We start from the raw sequence: 18,990 nt of genomic DNA, 5'->3' as shown, positions 1-18,990 counted from the left end.
GAGTAGATCAATTATTTCATTTGGAAAAAGACAAGAGATTATCACTGGTGTGTTATGGCAAAAGTCTAGATTAATCTTGTTGTAAGTATATTCTTTAATACAGGAACCTACAGTGACTTCAGGTATAGGTTGATGGGTAATAAAGGCAAAGACCATGATAATTGGTATGAAGTGAAACACTACTGAAGACAAAGAATAATGTTTCTAGTTTCTCCCACATCTTGCAGCTCCACAAGTGACATAGAGAAAACAGAAATTTTAAAATGTATTCTTTCTGTGATGTGGTTTTTTCCCAATGACCCATGCTGGTCCTGACTCCTACCATCTCAAAACATTTTCTACATAGTCATTAGTGGGACATTTGAGACCAGCCAGGAAAAACAACTTATGGATCTGACGGCTATGGAAGAAGGATTTTTATTTAACTCGAGCCAACCTAACTAATGGATTACATCATGGAACAGGAGGAAGAAAAGAGCTATCTTCTGAGGACTGCTCATCTTCCATCATAAGTATTTATCTTGAAGTTTGATAAACTCTTCCAGTGGCTGTAGAAAAAGCTCAGATGACTCACTTTTATTAGATACCTAACTTCTGGATAACTAAAGTTAGGTGAGATGAATTCAGCTCTGAAGCTATAACGAATCATAAGACAACTTGTTTCCTCTGTATTCATTATGACAAGAGCTTTGCTCATGAAGATGTTCAGGCAAAGGCAGTCAACAGTCACTGCATGAAAATGATGTTCATGTATTGCCAGTACAGACCAGGAAAGCAGCACCCTAAATCTATCAGCTAGTCTCCAAATGTTAAAAATATTAAAATTGCTCAACTTTTTCTGGAACCTCTTATGTTTACTTAGAATACTTGCAGACTGGTTGTCTTTTGACACTGCCCTGTCCTTAATTAATGTGTTAAAGGAGAGAACCATAATCCTAAATTCAAATCACCTAATTTAAAACTTCAGAGCTTGAGTTTCATTGATGCTGGGCACTGACAGCTCTTATCTTCAGTAGAAACTTCTGGAAAGCCAAGGAGTCTGAAAACTTGATTCTTCTGCAAAGAAATATAAGACTTTCTGCAGTCAGTGCCAAAGCTCTGCTGAATTTTCCTACTGAAAAGGAAATCTTTCTCTGGGGTGAAGATGGAAATTTAGATGATCTGGTATAGAATTGTTGCCCGTGTTGCTAATACAGCTTATTCTGATAGATGTATCAGCAGTACCAGCTGAAGTGTTGATGGTCCAGTATGGTGCTGCCATTCACTAGCCTGCTTCAGCAGCTGATTGCATGGGTAAATCCAGTCTCTGTGACAATGAGAAGTGTGTGCTAAATAACGCATCGTACAGCTTGGATGTATTCCTTCTCATCTGCTAACTGGCCTGTCTCCCCAGGACGTGGTGGAACATGCTAAATCACTAAGTACAGCATGATGGTCAAAAATAGTCTTCTGTTTCTCCTCTCTAATTAGAGGTGGCCAGTATGTGGCTTTGGAGCTGCCTGAGGCTTGTGAACTGTTTGAATACATTTGCCAAGGCAGGGCTGCTTTCCTGGCTGCGGTCTGAAGGGAGTCAGCAGAAACTCCTCATGGAGTTATTGCTGTAATTGCCTTGGGGACCCACTTTCACAACTGATTAACCCCAGCTCCATCCAGCAATGGAGTAATGTCATGAGACCTTTTGGGAATCACTGCCATTTCCCTCCTCTGAACAACCACAGCAGCTATTCTCCCCATGGCTCTCTGCTGGGCTTGTGTGTGTGGAGTGGTCTTTGGTAGCAGGGGAGGGGGCTACAGCAGCAGTGGCCCCTGTGAGAAGCTTCTCAAAAGCTCCCCTGGCTCCAAGTCAGGCCCACCTCTGGCCAAGGCCGAGCCAGTTAGCGATGGTGGCTGCGTCTCTGCAATGACCTATTTCAAAGGGGAACCTAAGATGGAGTGGAGACTTTGAGGATGAGTTATAAGGACACCTCTGCGAACACCGAGGTCAGTGGAAGGAAGGGGGAGGAAGGGGGGGAGGTGTGACGGAGCAGAGAGCCCCCCTGTATCCCATGGTGAGAGAGCCGGGCTGCCCCCCTGCCGCCCATGGGGTCACCGGAGGAGCAGAGGTTTGCCTGTGGCCTGTGGAGGACCCCCAGGACTCCGTGGAAAGCAGGAGCCCCCGCTGTTGTAGTTCGGTGCTGGGAGGACTCGCAGCACGTGGAGGTGACTTACACCAGAGCATCTCCGGAAGAATGCATCCCGTGGGGAGGACTCACGGCAGAGAAAGTTTGTGGAGTGGAGGGCTGTGTCCTGTGAGAGGGACGCCAGGTGGAGCAGGGGAAGAATGCAGAAGAGTGCTTCCCCCACCTTTGCAGGAAGAAGCCTGGACCCACTGCGCTGCCATGCCCTGCCCCTGCATCCCTGGGGGAGGAGGTAGAAGTATCGGGAACAGAGCTGAGCCGGGAAGAAGGGAGGGGTGGGGAGAGATGTTTTTAAGATACAGTAACACTTCTTACTCTCCCCTTCTGTCTGTTAAGTGTCGTTATCATTAGTGTTTTGAATTAAAGTGAGGTCCTTTTTTTTTCGCCTAATGAAACTGTCTTTTGCCTGTGACCATAATGGTTGAGCGATCCCCTCCCTATCCTTGTATAAATTTCTGAGCCCTTTGATTCATTTTCTCCTTCCCAGTGCTGGGAGGGAAGGGGTGAGTGAACGGCCACATGGCACTCAGTTTCTCTCTGAGATCAAACCACTACACCCTCCAAAATGTGGGAAAGGGGTCTTACAGTCTTCAGCCATATAAAGTTTTGGTGTGCAGCTTGCAAGGTTTGTGAGCATCAAAAGAGGTGATAGTTCTACTTTAGCAACAGGTTTCTAGTTAAGGAAATACCACAAACAACTCAATTGAGATAATGATATTTTAAATTATGACACTTTTTGAGAAAAGTTATAAAGGTGTAAAATGTAGAAGCTCTGAAGATCCATGGCTGGTCAAGTGGAACAGGGACCCTAATCATCTCTGTGATGCAGATGGATCATAGGAGGGCAAAACAGGAAGAGCCATTTCTTAGGCACAGCACACAGATGATCTGCTCCTGTAAGACAGGCAATAAGATAAATATATGTTAAGCAAGCACTCATAAGCACAGTCTACTTTCTGTTGCTGGGCAGCCTGTGGCTATAGAGGGCAAAAGCTGTTCTCCGTTTTCCTGCCCATCCTATGCTATCCTCAGCACATCTTCTCCTTAGTGGGAGGCATTTGTTGGAACTTCTTTGATTTCTAGTTTCCAACTGTCACTGCAAACAGCTGGGGAATAGAGAGATTCTTCTTCTGCCTGAGTCTTTTTGTAAGTTCTCCAATTAGCTGCTGGCTCTGAGGCCAGACCATACTATTTTTCTGCAGAAACCGACAGGGTGGCTTGTGAACATTTAAAAGGAAGGCACCTTTCCAGTAATAAAGACCCTTTTGCTCTCCTCCCTTAAAACTCAGTTGAGTGAGCAGGGTTTGGGACATTTTATACTCTGTTTTTTACTGAATAGCATGTTTCCAATTAAAAGGTGTGAGAAAAAGTTTAGACTAATTTGATTTATTTTTCTGCTCACAGATATACCCACCAGTACCTAGCTCTTCAATAAGTTAATTTGATATTTAAGTGCAGTGACTGCTTTGCAAGACTTTCCCTGACACTTTGGCTTGCCTGCAGGCACTAGTTATCTGATATCCTGCCTTCAGTATGTTACCTTGTTGTTGGAGGTCTGCTAATTCACATGATTTTAGTTTGTAAACACGGAATTGTGATACCACCAGCCCTTACATTAAAATTAAGTATGTGGTAGATAATTCCTTAATTTGTTTTTATTTTTATTGTAGTACCCTTTCAACAGCCCGACATCAAGAATGGAGCCCTGTTTGATGAGCAGTACTCCAAGGCTGCATCCCACACCAGTGACTCCTCGCTGGCCAGAGGTCCCAGCTGCGAACTCCTGCTACACAAGCCCATCCATGCACTCCACGAGATATGGAAATTCTAGTGATATGTACACCCCCTTGACTACGCGCAGAAATTCTGAATATGAGCACATGCAACACTTTCCTGGCTTTGCCTACATCAATGGGGAAGCCACCACAGGTTGGGCTAAATGAAAATGACTGGTATGAGCTAAGCCCATATAATTAAAAGAGTTATAAAAACTTCATGTTATGTGGGACTTTCATGGACATTCTTCAAGGGAGGAAAAGGATGGAAAAGATCCTGGGCAGATAAACGTAGTTCATAATATGGGCAGATTGCAGATGAGTATGACTGAATGTTCCTGTAGCCAACAAAGATTTTTGTGCTATTCCAGACCACTTTTTGGGCCAATCTGTGCCTTTTTTAATTCTGGCATGTGGGCCAACCCTGTGTGACGTCAGTTTGAGTGAGCCATTCTTGCCCCCCTCTCTTATTGACAAATGGTAATGAGTCTCACAAAAAAGGACTGGAACAAGATCTATTTATAATTTGAGTTAAAGACAGGAAATTCACCCTCAGCAAAACTCTGTCATCTGTTCTTCTTTTAAGCTCTTAATGCATTCCTTAAAAACCACTCTGCCAAGGCATCACTTACTCATATCAGTTCCTCTATCTGGCTCCTTAAAAGACATACGGTGTTGTAGGTTTCAGTTTACACCTAACTTTGTATATTGATGCACCTTTCTGTTGATCCAGTAAGTTTGATCTTTACAAAAGAGAAGAGACATGTAGCATTGAATTATACACTGCCTTAAGTTGACTATTGTTCTTATTATATATGTATTTGTGTTAAGTTTGCACAATCTGGAAAATCTAACTTCTCTGGTCAGTAATGACAAGGTTAAGAAGGGACTTGGGGACTGGGAAGATTTTGGATTCAGAGCCACATATGTTAAATATGGTGATATGAAGCAATTATGTAAAGAAAATGACAATGCAAACATGATTATTCATTTAATTACCTATTGACAGGTATGAAACAGTTCTCTCAATTCCTTCACGTGGTGATAATTCTATATACTTCTACAAAAGCAAAATTCAAAGCTGTGCCTTTGAACTTATTCTGTACTGTGTATGTGTGGAAGAATGTATTGTATTTTGGGGAGAATTTTTCTTAGACATTTTCTGTCAGATTTGTAGCTATTTGTGAGTTTTTGTTAGATTTTATTAACATAGCTTTTTCTTCTGTATTATAAAATGCACCAAGCAATTATGGTGGACCTATTACCCTATGGGTAAGAAATAAATAAATGGAAATATGACATCAGGCATTTTAGTAATTGTTTTGTAAATAAAATCTTTGATAGCACCCAGTGTGATGATAACCATGTTTATGCCTAAAATGGACATAAGTGTTATTTGTACAGTTGTGCAAGATATATGAGGGATTTTCACACTCAAATAAAGTTCTTGAAATTAAATAGATGCCATTTAAATTTACTTAAATACAGAAAATTCTACAAGCTGCAAGCCTTCAAAAAACCCTAAATGTGACCATGTATGTTTTTATCCAACAAAGGACTTGAGAACACGTATGACCCACAGCAAATGCGTAGTCCTACACCTGTGCTCGCAGCTACAAACTGCTGGAGGCTCGAGGCTGTGACTGGACAGATGACTTGGCATCGCTTGGCTGGAGCCGTGCTGCTGTGGCTCACCCCAGCCAGGGTACTCACTGCGGCAGGCAAGATCTGCTATCTGCTTTACAGCACCTGGTAACAAACGTGTTGGCACTGGAATACTGGAAATGGAAAAGTCATTTTTTCCTTGGTAAGTAAATAAAGTGGCTACGTTCTCAGACCTTGTATATTTAACTAGTGGGTAAACTGGTGAGTGTTTGGGGTCTAAAGCAGCTAGAGGAAGGTGCTGGAAATCTGCAAGGGCTGAGGGAGGAAGGATGTTCCAAGACAAGTTTGGCAAGTGCCCAGGCTCTTAAATATTCAGTTAAGGTCCTGGTGGATTTACAAAAACATCAGGAGCCTATTTCCACTTTTAGGTACCTGATGGAAATCTTGTTTCCTGGGCTATAGTGTCACAAACCTTCTGAAATTTTATCCCTCAGCTGGTGTTATTACTTTTACTCTTCACTTTTATTAAGGACAGTGGAGATCAGGATAAGGCTAACTTATCTATTTTATTCCTATTCAAGTTATCTTCAGGCAAAATTGTCTGCACATGAAGAAAGTAAATCATGTAAGGAAGTTTTTTTACTGGCTAGTCTTTTGCAGCTGGAATTTTGATGTGTTTGTGACCAAAGTCCTACTTTCCATTTTGTTATTGAAGATGTTTAAATAAAAGCATTGATTCTGGCCTATTAATTATTAACAAGTAGAGAAATATCTGCCTCATCAAGACTCTGATAAATTATTATGAGAAAGGCAGTGTCACTAGAATAGAAAAATCCACTTCTCCAACGAATTCCAAATCTCTGCATTGCATTGCACCTGACCAGAGCCCACTGTGACCCCATTCACACTTTGTTGCTGGAACATCAGTCTCCAATCACCTGACGGACTTCTGACCATGACCTGCCAAGGTCCCTCCAAGGACCAGATGTCTTGGTGAGATGTTTGTGGGCAGAACTGACCAGTAACTCAAAGCTGGATCTTTGGAAGGATCAGGAAAGAGGTAACCCCCAGCACCACTCAAGGGAAGCTAGAAGCCCTTCCTACATTTTTTACAGTAACTTGTTAAACCAAATAGTCTTTGACTGAAAGAGAGTAGTATGCAAACGTGCCATGTCCTTCAACACGTTTGGGGACAGCTCAGTTACCTAGACTTGAAGAGCCCAGGGGGACTGTTCAGGAAGGAGGATGGTTATTGGACGCAGTGTCAGCCCCAGAAATAATACAGACTTTCCAAGTGGAGAACTGCAACATGGTGCAAAGCCTTGGGAGAGGGAATATTGACCAACAGCAGCACCACAAAGCTGCTCATTACAAAGAGCCACAGAACATCATCAGCCAGCCAGGGCTTTGAAAGTCTTTTGCAAAAGAACCTCCACAGTCTGTCTGTCTTTTTTTTTTTTTTTTTTTTTTTAATTAATTTAGAAACTTGTGTTGATGCCACAGGAGTCTGAATGTGCACTTCCAACTACCTTTGAACTGCTTCCTGATGAGGGCTTTGAAATTTAAACTGCACATTCATGGGGAGCAATGTATAGATTACTGAACACTGCTCCACAGAGGTCACCATCACCATCTGCATCAGAAGTGCTGCAAGGGAAAGCAGGCCCCTTCCTCAACCACCGCAGGTCAGAACCCACCATATTAATATAAACCGCCACAGCTTTCAGGTCACAGGGGTATATACCAGGCTGTGAAGTGCAGCAGCTCATGAGAGGATGATAACCTCTCAGTAGAACGGCTGGTTAAGGGCAGGAATCTCTTAAATCATCCTAGTACAAATTGCCAAACCTCCTGAGACAGAGCCTGCAGCCTGTCAATTAAGCCTTTCCCTTGACCATGGTAACTGAAATTGCTGTTTCTTGCCTAGCCATGTATTTATGTATATACAAAGTAAAAATGTGACTACACAAATCTTTCTGAAGCTTTTATACCACATGCCAAAATATTCAGTCTGATTTTCACTTTCTCACCTTTCTTCTTTTCTTCCTTTTTTTCTTTCTCACTTTCTGTCTTCTCACAACAAATATACACTTTATTAAAAGTGCGATTTTTTTCATGTGCTAAAACATAAAACAGAAAGTAGATAGATGTAATAGATACAATATAATATATTGTAATAGATAATTACAGCATAACTAATATATATAGTATTTTAGAATATATGTATACACACACCCCCCAACATGTATGTATGTATGCATATAAAAATCTATTACAATTCTGTAAGATTTTTCATTACCAGGTAGAAAAAAGACTCAGCGGGGGAAGAGCAGTGAGAACTCCATTCACTAGCATGAATCCTGTTTTTGTCAGGCTACCTCTTGCTGCTAAGGTCACTACCCTTTGACAAAAATGGCCTCTGACCTCCCCAGCCCCACAATTCTGTTGTGACTGACCCTGAAACCCATGAAATTCAGCAGCAGACATTGCTTTGGAAGGTTTAGATAAAGCTGACTAACATGGGAAGGGCTCATGGTATGCACCCATCTGAAAAGGTCTGGCAGTTCTTTGGTAGAGGACGCAATTTATTCTGTCCCCCTCTTTCATTGAAATCCTAATCCTTCATATGCTACCTAAAGTGGAAACTAAAACGCACTGATAATGAATAACAATGTGCCTTTAAAGGGCAGTAACAGTTTCCTAGTCTTTATTTTCTAGGTTTTTTTAATTTTAAAAAAAATAATAATTGGCTATGTACAAGTAAAATGAGTGGTTTTCTGTACTGTGCAGTAAATCTAAGCAGGCTTATGCCTTATTATAGAGTTGTAAAGCAAACAAGCGAAGGATTATTTTTACTTGGTTTCTCTCAAAAGCTGCATTAGTATACACATGGACCTGACTCAGAAGAAATGGCTATGCAGTTCAGGCTGGATTTTGTTACTCCTTGCGGTTTAACAACTGTATTGTTCTGGTTTTGTATCTCAGTTCAACCCATTGTGGCAAGAAACCCCTAATCAGAAAATTCAGATCCTAGTTTGGGTCGGCATCACACACAGAGGCATATGATGACACATCCTAGCACCTGAAAAATTAAAGTTTTCTTTTCATGACCACAGAGTACCTCCTGAATTGCTGCTGAGTGAATAAATACTTCGAGAGACTGACCGCAGCTCGCTCAGAAGTTTTATTATTGTGGGTTTTTATTAGCTTCAATATATCTTTCTGCTATCTGGACAGTGAATTTTTATTGTAGAGTACCCTGAGTATGGAAATACTACATATCTTCTCAATGTAGTTTAAATCTACGGTCTTGCAAAGCACTTTAGAGACATAGCACACCTTTTTCCTGCCACCACAGGCTTTGCTGGTGCAGCCCACTCTTCCCTCCTGCCACCTCCTGAACAAAACATGGCAGCAGTGTGGCACTGACATCTCTCCTACACAACACACTGGTTGCTCACACCCACATCAACACCCTCCACAAATATATATCGACCCCTCTGCAAAGGGCTATGTGGGCAGTTTTGGGAAGGCAGCCATGCTGTCCCTCAGAGAGAGGGTTTTGTCTCCAATTGCGGAATTTTTGTATACCACCACTGCTCTGGTGGGTTGGACTTAAGAAAAAGGGGTTTGATTTGCTGCCAGGCGTTATGGAGGAGCCCCGCTTCAGGCAATGGACACAGCCATCGCCTGCAGTGGAGGCCCAGCAATGCTGGGGCCCAGCTCCCGCCCTGCGCTGCCCACGGGTCAGGCCGCCAGCAGGTGCCATTTTGTGCAGGGCTGGGAGGCAGCCCCACAGCCATCACGCACTGGTGTGTCTGCCTCGGGCTTGGAGGCAGGTGTGGTGAATGCACCCCAAAATGCTGCAGTGTGACCATTTTGCCTAAAAACTTGAGGAAAAGCAGCCAGACCGCGTTTTGCCTGGCCGTTCGCCTTGCGATGGCCACGGTAAAAGCGCAGGGCAAGTCGCAGAGAGCACACAAACGGACAGGCCTAACGAGGAGAACACACGCCGGGGTGTGCTTTGTGCCACTGAGCAAACCCGAGGGCGCTCTCCCGGCCAGCGGTGCCCGCTCGGGACTCGAACGCGGGTCCCTCATCCCACCCCGCCGCCCTTCCCGCCCGGCGCCGACTACAGCACCCACCGCGCCCCGCGGCACCAAAGCCCCGCAGGCCCCGCCGCGCCCCGCGCTGCCGCCGCGCTTGGCATGCTGGGAGGCGTAGTCCTCTCCCCGCCAGCTCCCGCAGGCGGGACTGGGCGGGAGGACAGCCAATAGCAGGGCTTGGGGGCGCACGCGGCGGCCCCCTCCAGCCAATAGCGCGTGAGCACTACCTGCCAGTCGGGGGCGGCTTCCAAGGGGCGCGTTGCGTCACGCCGCGTCACGCCAGCGGGGCGCGGGGCAGGAGGTCAGGGCGCGGCGCGGCGGGGCGGCGGCCGCTGCTGGAGCGGAGCGGAGCGGCGGCCGCGGGCATGGAGCTGGGCGCGGTGCTGGAGGCCGTGGAGGGGCGCGGTGGCGCCGAGGCGGTGGAGCGGGTCCTGGCGCGGTACAACGAGGAGGTAACGGGCCGTTTCGGGGAGGGGGGGGCGGGCGTGCTCCCTCTCCCCCCGCGGCGCCGGCCGGCCCCTCCGCCCCCGCTCCCCGGCGGTGTCGCCGCCCCGCCCCGCCCTCGGCAGCACCGCCGGCACCGGGCCGCGGGGGTCCCGGCCCCGCTCCCCAGGCCGGCCGGGAGGGACTCCTGCCGCTGCCCCTCGGGCCGGGCTCGGCGGCGGATCCCCTGCGGTCACGGCTGCTGCTGCCGCGCCCCCCGCTCACGGCGCCGGCTGGGTGCCGGGACGGCCTGCCCGCATCGCCTGCGCTTCCCGCTGTGGTCTCCCCCGCGGGCTGTGCGGGGCACCGCGGCGTTGTCGGCGTGCCGAGCGAGGGCAGTGCCTAGAGGAAAGCAGACTTGCACGGGAGCACAAAGCCAGCGGTATCGCGGGTGGATCGAGCCCGTTGCCAGGCTCGGCCCCCCGCGCCTTCTGTCTGGCCTCTTCACTTTACATGCCTGATGTGCAGCGTAGTGGGTTGTTGGTGATCAGGCTGTAAAAAGAGCTGTCTCACAGCCCGGGTTTGCCTCAGAAGTCTCAACCTGCCTGTACTTCTTGGAGGAAGCTGGACTGAACAACACACAAGTTTCGTGGATGGCAGCGTTGTGTACCTGCTCGCCTGCCCGAGGCGCTGCTCTGTGCGGGCGGTCCTGTGTCTCCTGGTCCAGCTGGCCTGAGGGAGAGAGGCCTTGGCACTGCTTCGGCAGTGGCCCTGTCACCGTGCAGAGGAGCAGCTCTGCAGTGAGAGGGGGGTGTGTGAAATGGCCTGCCGATCCTCACTTGATTTTTCTGGCCAAGCAAAGGGAAGAGGGGAGACAGCTAAAAGCAGGGTTACGAGAGGTTAAGTTGTTAATGCTGATAGGTGTTAAAGACTACCTAGTGTTTACTGCCATTACTGCCAGTGTGATAGGTGTATGCTGAGTCTGCTGTCCGTGTGATATGGAGAAGTGAAGGGGGGATTTTCATGGTAGCGTTGGGAAGTAGAAACTGGAGTGAAGCTAGATGTTAAGTGGATTATTTTTTTTCCCCTCATCTAATAGGGACATTTTGATACCTAGATTTTAGTAGAGCAGTATAGTCCATCTCTAAAGACACATCAGGTGTCTGTCCTTTGCATAGACAGTTCTGTGACTAGTACACAAGTCTCTAAAGCTGCTGCTGACTTGGAGTTTGGCTTTGGATGTAATTGAAATGCAGCTGTGTTGAGCTATCTGCTGAAATGTAGAAATCTGTTACAGGAACAAACATTCAGGATTTTAGTTAAAGATTCCTAGCTCTGTGATCAGATGAAAAGCCAAATGAATGTGGTCTGGTACATGGTTATTCTTCAGCCTCCAAGAGATGTCTTGAAGTTTGCTGTCTTACATGCAGTACGTTTTAGGTCTAACAATGGCAGTAACTGATATCTTCAGTCTAACTTGAGCTTCTAGCAGAAGCTGGGCAACAGTTTTGACATAGGCTGCCTTTGTGCACATGAAATTCAAATGCAGAGATTCATGCAGCTGCAGGGCACTTTCTCTGAAGGATTGGTAGATCTAGAATTTATTACACACATCTAGCTGTTTTAACTCACTGCTGACTAAAGTACAGAGGAAGGATTCTGATTGAGGGAAACTTTTATCTCCTGTCTTTACTCTTGAAAATGACCTTTGTTAAATGCGTACAGTCAAGAAGTGCACACAAACCTCACTTCCTTATTTTACTGTTTATGCCTTCTCAGCAGCTTCCCCAGATAAATTGCTTAAGCCTAAGTTGAATTCCCAAGGACAGAGAGAGCTGGTGTGGTTTCTATTCTGGTGCTTCAAGTCTTTGAATGAAGCTATAGAGTTAGGTGTGTAGCTAAATACTTCTTTTGAAGTGGGATGGGAATCTTTTCATACTGTCTCAATATGACATTTCTCTCACTCTGTTTCTTGTTAAGAAGTTTGCCTTAATGTTTCTTGCATCTCTCTGTGCAGTGTGTTACTAACTCAGATGTATTGCCTGTGGGCCAGCAAAGACTGGGCAGAGTGCTCCAGGTTCCAGATCTTTACCTGTGCCCAGAATGGGCATGAGGTTTCCTTAAGTTTTTTCCAAATAAATTAAATATGCGTTAATTGAAGAGGAAGGGTGGATTAAGTGTAGTTCTAAGGTGCAGGTGGCTATAGAATAACTATAATGAGAGAAATTAATAGATCTGTCCTCGTTGCTTTATGATCTCTTGTTGCAATGATTATTCCAAATCTCTCTTCCTCTAGTGCTTGGACTTCTTAACTGTCACTACATTTCTTTTATAAATTTCAAAAAATGTTCATGTGCAAATGCATAGGTTGCCTTCTTTTAGTTAATTGCTCATCATTTAATATTCACCTGGTTTTGGCTGGCACTTTGCTGAACTTCTGAGCATCAGTAGTTTTATTGGGAGCCCTCAAAGAGAAATTATTTTCCTACCATCCTCAAGGATCTGACTGATGTTGATAACCCTTGATGGTAGGGTAGATGTCCAAGGCCTGTCTGAGTAATTGTGGGCTTGTGTCATGAAAGGTAAGGGGCCCACTAATGTGCTATGGAGGCCATTTCTTTTGGGTTTGGTCACTTGCATGATGTAGCAAGTTGTGTATTAGAAATAATAGAAATTGAGATTTTGATTTTTTGAGAAGCTGTTCGTCATGCTTAATCATTTAGCTTGGAAGTCTTAAAAAGACATTAAAATAACTGGTATTGCTACTGTTTCCTTTGATAGTATAAACTTTGTGTCATATGAGTAATATTTCAGTAATAACATACTTCAGGATACTAACATAGTAATTGAGTCTAGTTCTATTTGAAATGTTTAACAGGAAATAAGTACTAGTTGTTAGACCATGTCTATCATGTGTTTAACTGTACCAGACAAGCAAATGTGTTTTGGAAATTGCCACAATACCCAAACTGATAGTTTTTATAGTGAGGCTTATTTGATTTGTACTGTTTGTTTTCTGGTCGAGATTATCCTATGGTTGCTCTGGTTGGGGACACTGTAAAGTGCAGTCAGAAGCTTGTAAACAAGAACTGCTCAGGGAAGAGTCTGAGTAATAACGTATTTGTAAAACACAAGGCTATAGCTAATGTTTTTCGCTTTGTAAAGTGCCATGTGTGAGGTTGTTAACTTGCATCAGAAGCACAGCCCACAAGATAAAGGCTTGCTCTGCACCAGTAGTAATTGTGAAATTGTTAGTTGGAGCTGCTTACTGAAGCTCTTGCTGTGGGGTAGAATCGGGAAAGAACATGAGTTGACATGGTTATGGCCTCGTTATCTGAGGCTGGTTTTAACCAGACTAATAGTTTTGCAGGTATTACTTAGCAGCTGATGTCTATGTAACAAGTGCAAACTCTTCTTTTACAGAATCGGACTATTTTCATATTTGATCCATCAGATGAAGACAAAAGAAAGGTATGTAAAATGGGCTGTCGAGCTCCATACCTGCTCTGGTTAGAAGTATAAAAAAGTAAAAGCAGTCTCTTAACTTAGCTGCCATTGTGAAACGGTGCAAGTAGTGATTATGAAGTTCTGTTTTAATTTTTGTTTCTTCAGTGCAAAAGACATGATAACTACCCGTTCCCCTTTTTTTTGAAAGGGGGAATTCCCCTAGCAAAACCCATCTTGAATAAAAGTAGTAACAGAAAAGCCCATAAATAATTTTGTTGGGTACAGGTTTGGAATGGTGTGGAGGAATAAAGATACTCTTTTGTACCTATTAAAAATTTTGCAATACGTGTTTCCATTTTCTCTCTTCTCAGCAGGTAGCAATTATCACAGATGTATTTCTTGTCTATATTAGACACTTAAAGAATATTAGCGAATAAGATGAAGGGATAAGTACAGAAGGAAGCTGTGGAGCTGTAAGGGAGACAGAGCGACAGAAGCCTGTTAATCCAAAGGTAGCTGTAATCAGCAGAATGTGTACTGTGCATGTCAGGTTCCAGAGATGAGAAGTGTTTGTGTGTCACAGCATGGAGCTGTACAGGTGTGTCAGGGCTTAACAGGCCTCTTGAGATCCAGCCACAGCCTCACATTTAAGGCTTGGACGTTGATGACTTTTTTTTTCCTTTTTTTCCTGTTGTTATTTTTATGGTGTAATATGTAATGACAAGAGCCTTCCTTTCTTTCCTGTAATTAGTTTTTGAGCTGATTTGCATATTTATTCAGAAAATGTTCAATAACGAATAAGGCTGTATGTTTCCGCTATTTCTGAAATAAAGCTTGAAATCAGAGTTGCAAGGTTTCTGCAGGAGTAGTCTGTCGCAGACATACATTGATTCCATGATTTTGTGCAAAATCTATATATTTTCAGGTATTTTCTGGTAGAAATTCAGGTGGTCTTCTGGTAGAAATGGGTGGGATGGTAAGTCTCTGTCCTTTGCATTTACAAAACCATTAGTTCTGTGTACTGTAATCTTAAATTATAATTCTTTATTACACAGATGACTCAAAAACCTCTTACCTTGGATTTACCTATGGCTTTACTCAGAGTTGATGTTCAGTAATGTGGTGATGGACTATATGTCCTTTTTGATATATGGAAGAATTCAGAAGGGACTTTGATTTGGTTCTCTTATGGTGGTTGTGTTCTTCCCTCTTTCCTCCCCATTCCTTCCTCCTCTTTTTACATCGAGAATGAAAAAGTGTCTAGTCTGGAAAACTGAATGCTAAGTAGAGAACATACGAAAATATAATAGATCAAAAGCCAAACTGGCACAAGCTACATAAAGACAATGAGAGTTGGAGATGGGAGAGTGTAGGATTTTCTCTGTGTGTTTGGGTGGTTTTTTTAACAGCTGCTCAGCTGCACATGCTCAGCATCCTTGGTATCTGTAAAACCCTGAGCATGCTCCATTCATCCTTCAGTTAAGGTAAAAAATAAAAATCTTCTAAATTGAAGGGTAAATTAGTTCATGTTCTTGCTAAGAGCAAACTACTGAAGCTGTCACGAAAATTAATGGGGGTTGCTCAAAGGCTGCATGATGTAGCCTCATGCTAGTTCAGAAACTAGGTTCATTTTTTGTTTAGGAATACTGAAATACACTTGAGTTGATAGCAGCAGAACTGCAAATGCTATTAGCTTAGAATGGTTGAAGTGCAAAATCATTTAGACAAAGTCACAATCCATAATGAAGTCATGTAGTACACTTGAAGTTCACGTACGTGGGCAAATACAGAGAGACTTAAAGATTTTGCGTTTCGTTTCTGGTGCTGTTGGTAACTTGCCATATAACCTAATGGATGTAGTACATACTTCTTACCAGTCTCTTGCTGCACATTGGGTTTGTTCATGCCTAGGAGTAAATTTGCTTTCAGTTACTTAACTCCAGTAAGTCATTCATGCCTATGCAAGAGTGCAAGATCAACAACAGCAATGAAACTTTTTTTCTCTACCTCACCACACTCAAATCATGATGTTTTAGGCTGTAAAGTAACTAAATCAGCAGTGAGTTTGTAATACTGAATGCCAGGAGGGAGGGTAGGTTGTGTCCTCTAGAAGGCAGGAAGAGAGGTAATGCTATCAAGCTTGTCTATCTGGACATAGCCACAGGATGATAAAAACCACAAGAGTGTAACGTGAGGTGTTACTTGTCCTGGTTGTTTTGCTTAATGATATATGTGCCTGCATTGGCCTATATGATGGGTGCTATGGATATAAATCAGTTGGCAACCTGTGTTATACTCTAAGATCTACTCAGATACCAGGTGGATCAGGTTGGTGCCATTCCTTCTTTACTTGTCATATAATAATAAAAAAAATAGGAATTTCCAAAAGCCTGCTCTCGGTTTGTGTAAACAGTATAGAAATTGCCAACCAGAGGTAAATGTGTCATGGAATAGCAGCTGAAATCAAGGCAGTGCAGTTGCTTCAGAGGAGCTTAACCAGCCCTTAGAAATCTAAAATATTTGTCTCAACCAGTCAAGAAGTTCTTGACAGTGTTTTGCTGGAAAAGGTTGAGTCTTCAGAACTGCAGCACTTCATAGCAGTGTGGCATGGCTGACACAAACAGTTGGTTCTTTAGGTCTGTGCTGGAATGAATTCCAGAAAATTAATATCTGGCAACTTGACTAGTCAGTCACCTTGGAGAGTGGTGTCGGGCATAGTGAATCTCTCCTGATGTGGCATAGTAGGCACTTCAGCTTAAGCTTCACATGCCCTAATACAAACAGGAAAGAATTTTTTTACAGCCACTTTCTCATCATTTAATAGCTCTGTTCTCCATTATTTATACCTTGACAGGTCCAAATCCTGCTTCTGAAGTAGCAACACATTTGTGCTGTTTACAGTCTTAGAATGGTAAGAAAATCACAGCACTGTTTGTGTCCTGGAAATGTCTGTCAGCCATGCTGTTCCACAATTGGAAGGAGCTACAGCACCATTTGCTTAGGTGATATAACAGAAAAAGTAAATCTGTCCAAGACAGCAAGCAAGACTGAGTTCTAAAGTTGTATGAAGATGCTGAGTTTGGGGCGGGAAAAAGTAAGCAGCAGCCAAGTGTAAGAATATTACTCATAAGCCATATTCTTACCTGAAATAATAGAGTCTTCACGATTGATGTATTTCCTCTTCAACTCCTTGTTTTGTCTGCTTCACCTCTTGTAGTACTTACAACATCTGGTTTCTGCTCTACTGGCTCCGGCTTACTGTGTTGCGTCAGGCCTGTAATATAAGTCTTTAAAGTCTGAGATTAATTTTCTTAATTTATTGTTCAGGTTCAGTTTGAACATAATGGATCTAAAATTCAAAATTTTAATGGGAAGAAAATCTCCAAACCAGTCTTTTCCCCTGCATTGCTGAATGTTTTAAAGGTGTTGAAATAGATGATGGTAAATCATATCAAATGTATTGTGGGACTTTATCTCCTAATTAAATTAATGATGTGGAGAGATTCCTTAAGGCTGTGGCCTGTACCATATTTGAACTTTGGAAGGGTGGAAGCAGTAAAGTATGTTGATGGAGCAAGATGCTGTCACGCTCTAAGTCTCAGGAGGACCTCATTATTAGATATACTGTTGACACTGTGATACTTCTGGGAGGTCTGAAGTTTCCTGCAGCCACAAAGGCACAGAAATTTTCTCCCAATAACTTCACTGCAAGCTTTTAAAGACTGTTAGTGAGTGTCCTATAAAAATATTAAGCTTAAAGTGCTCCTGTGGGCACACTGTGTGGTATCTTAGTATTAATTGTTGTTGTTATTGTTCTGACTTTACTGAAACCCCTTAAGGGGTAGCAGTCTGTAAGAGAAGTTACTAAGTATCCTTCATTAGTACTAAACATTTGTTCTAATTCCCTCTGGTCCTGCCCACTCCCATCCAGCCTTTTTCAGTTTTTACTTTTCTTAAGGTTTATGTCAAGCCCGTGAAACCTATCTCTCCTTTTGAAGCCCTTCTTTCACCACTGGGTTACAGAGGTTATAAAAGGTTCCCCCTCTCTCCCTTCAGTGGAGAGGGCAAGGAGAGTGCAGCTCTGCAGAATTTCACCTTTCTGTGACTCTGAACTAGGTGTTTCTTCCACCAGTTGTGACAACACGGTTTATTGTGGGTGCTCCTCACCCTACCTGCAGAGTGCTATCTAACCTAAGCTGTCGTGTGTTCAGACCTGCAACTTGGACCTCTGCCAATGCCAGCGCTGGCAGGCTCCTGCCAAACAGGCCAACTCCCTCTGTTGATAAGGTTGAACAATTGAGTTTTGAAGTGAAGCGTACTGAATCCTCAAGGAATACAAGTGTACACCTTCCCTCCCACATCTGTCTGCGAAGACTAGGCAAAAACTGGGTATGGCCTTTTCAGTGGAGGTTGTCTAGTTGTCCCATTATTCGGCACAGCTGATTATAAATGTTATCTTGACTTACAGAGAAAATGTTAATGTTGGGCTTACTTTCTTACTGCTTTGGATGCTTAACTATGAAACCTAACAGCAGAATAAAGCAATTATTTTATTATTCTAATGCCATTCCTGTTAGCAGAAATGACCAGCCAGTGTTCTTACTCAATGATTCCAAGTTATGCCTCTTTGCTCATGGAATCTTATCTCTAACTTGTCAAAAACGTACTTTCTGTTGTGGTTTATGCAGTGCTGACTTGCACAGTCTACTGAAAATATAAGAAGCATGCAAAATGCTTGATTTTGCTGTATGATATGGAGAGGGACTTGTATGTTAAGAAAAGCTTCTGAATAACTTTGAGAGCCACAGAAACTTAAGAGTTGTTGTAGTTGTAAAAATTCATGTGCAGTTTATTGTAGTTACTACTAATGTTCCTTTCATCTACCTGAAAATGGGATAGAGTCTGCTATGAATCTTAAAGTTTGTAATGAAGTAGAAGGTAAGTTTGAGGAATAGGTAGCAGTATGGATGGAGTAAGCAATAGTAGACTGATATGACGGGTAAATACAGTTCCTTGTGAAGTTTGTGTTTGGCACTATGGTTGCTTTAACCATTCTCACCACTGAACAGCTGCAGAGCTAGGTTGAATTAAATTAAGAATGTACTTCTCTTGAACGCCTAGAGACAATTTAATTGAAATTGAAATTTGAAAATGATTAAAAACATGGGTCAGAAGCCAAAGTGAACTAGAGGGACTTAAGTCAGTGCAGGAGAAGGAAAGTATGACCTGGTACCACTTATGATGTTCCCATTCTCCTAACTAAATGATGTGTTCTGACACATAATACTTGATAAGGCCAAAAGACATGGTGGCTTCTGGTTTACCCATGCTCACTGTTAGCTATGTGACTTTTCTTTCCCAGCTGTTAAAGAAGAGTGAGGAGGACTCATTTGATTTTTGTGGACAGTTCTTTAAAAAGCTTGATTTTTTTATGTTAAGCCTAAGAAGTGTAGTAAG

At 43.3% G+C, this 18,990-nt stretch overlaps 2 protein-coding genes across 4 annotated transcripts in view; both read left to right on the top strand.

Moving 5' to 3' along the window:
* The window catches only part of RFX4 (regulatory factor X4), a 95,975-nt gene extending 91,855 nt beyond the window's left edge, over positions 1-4,120 (top strand). Inside the window, exon 18 of the mRNA XM_074901152.1 lies at positions 3,848-4,120. Within this exon, the coding sequence (XP_074757253.1) occupies positions 3,848-4,120 (273 nt within the window). The remainder of the gene's footprint in view (positions 1-3,847) is intronic.
* A 5,810-nt stretch (positions 4,121-9,930) lies between these two features.
* The window catches only part of RIC8B (RIC8 guanine nucleotide exchange factor B), a 37,129-nt gene continuing 28,069 nt past the window's right edge, over positions 9,931-18,990 (top strand). Inside the window, exons 1-2 of one of the 3 annotated variants that reach the window (XM_074901916.1) lie at positions 9,931-10,115; positions 13,510-13,557. In XM_074901916.1, coding sequence (XP_074758017.1) covers positions 10,029-10,115; positions 13,510-13,557 — 135 coding nt within the window. In that variant the 5' untranslated portion in view covers positions 9,931-10,028. Of the gene's footprint in view, positions 10,116-10,840; positions 10,898-11,882; positions 11,977-13,509; positions 13,558-18,990 lie in introns of those variants that run through there. The other 2 variants (XM_074901918.1, XM_074901917.1) reach the window with 2 other exon arrangements.

The sequence above is a fragment of the Athene noctua genome, chromosome 3, assembly GCF_965140245.1.
Source record: "Athene noctua chromosome 3, bAthNoc1.hap1.1, whole genome shotgun sequence".
Lineage (NCBI taxonomy): Eukaryota > Metazoa > Chordata > Aves > Strigiformes > Strigidae > Athene > Athene noctua.
Note: the sequence above shows the minus strand (reverse complement) of the source record. Positions and strands in the feature narration are given on the sequence as shown.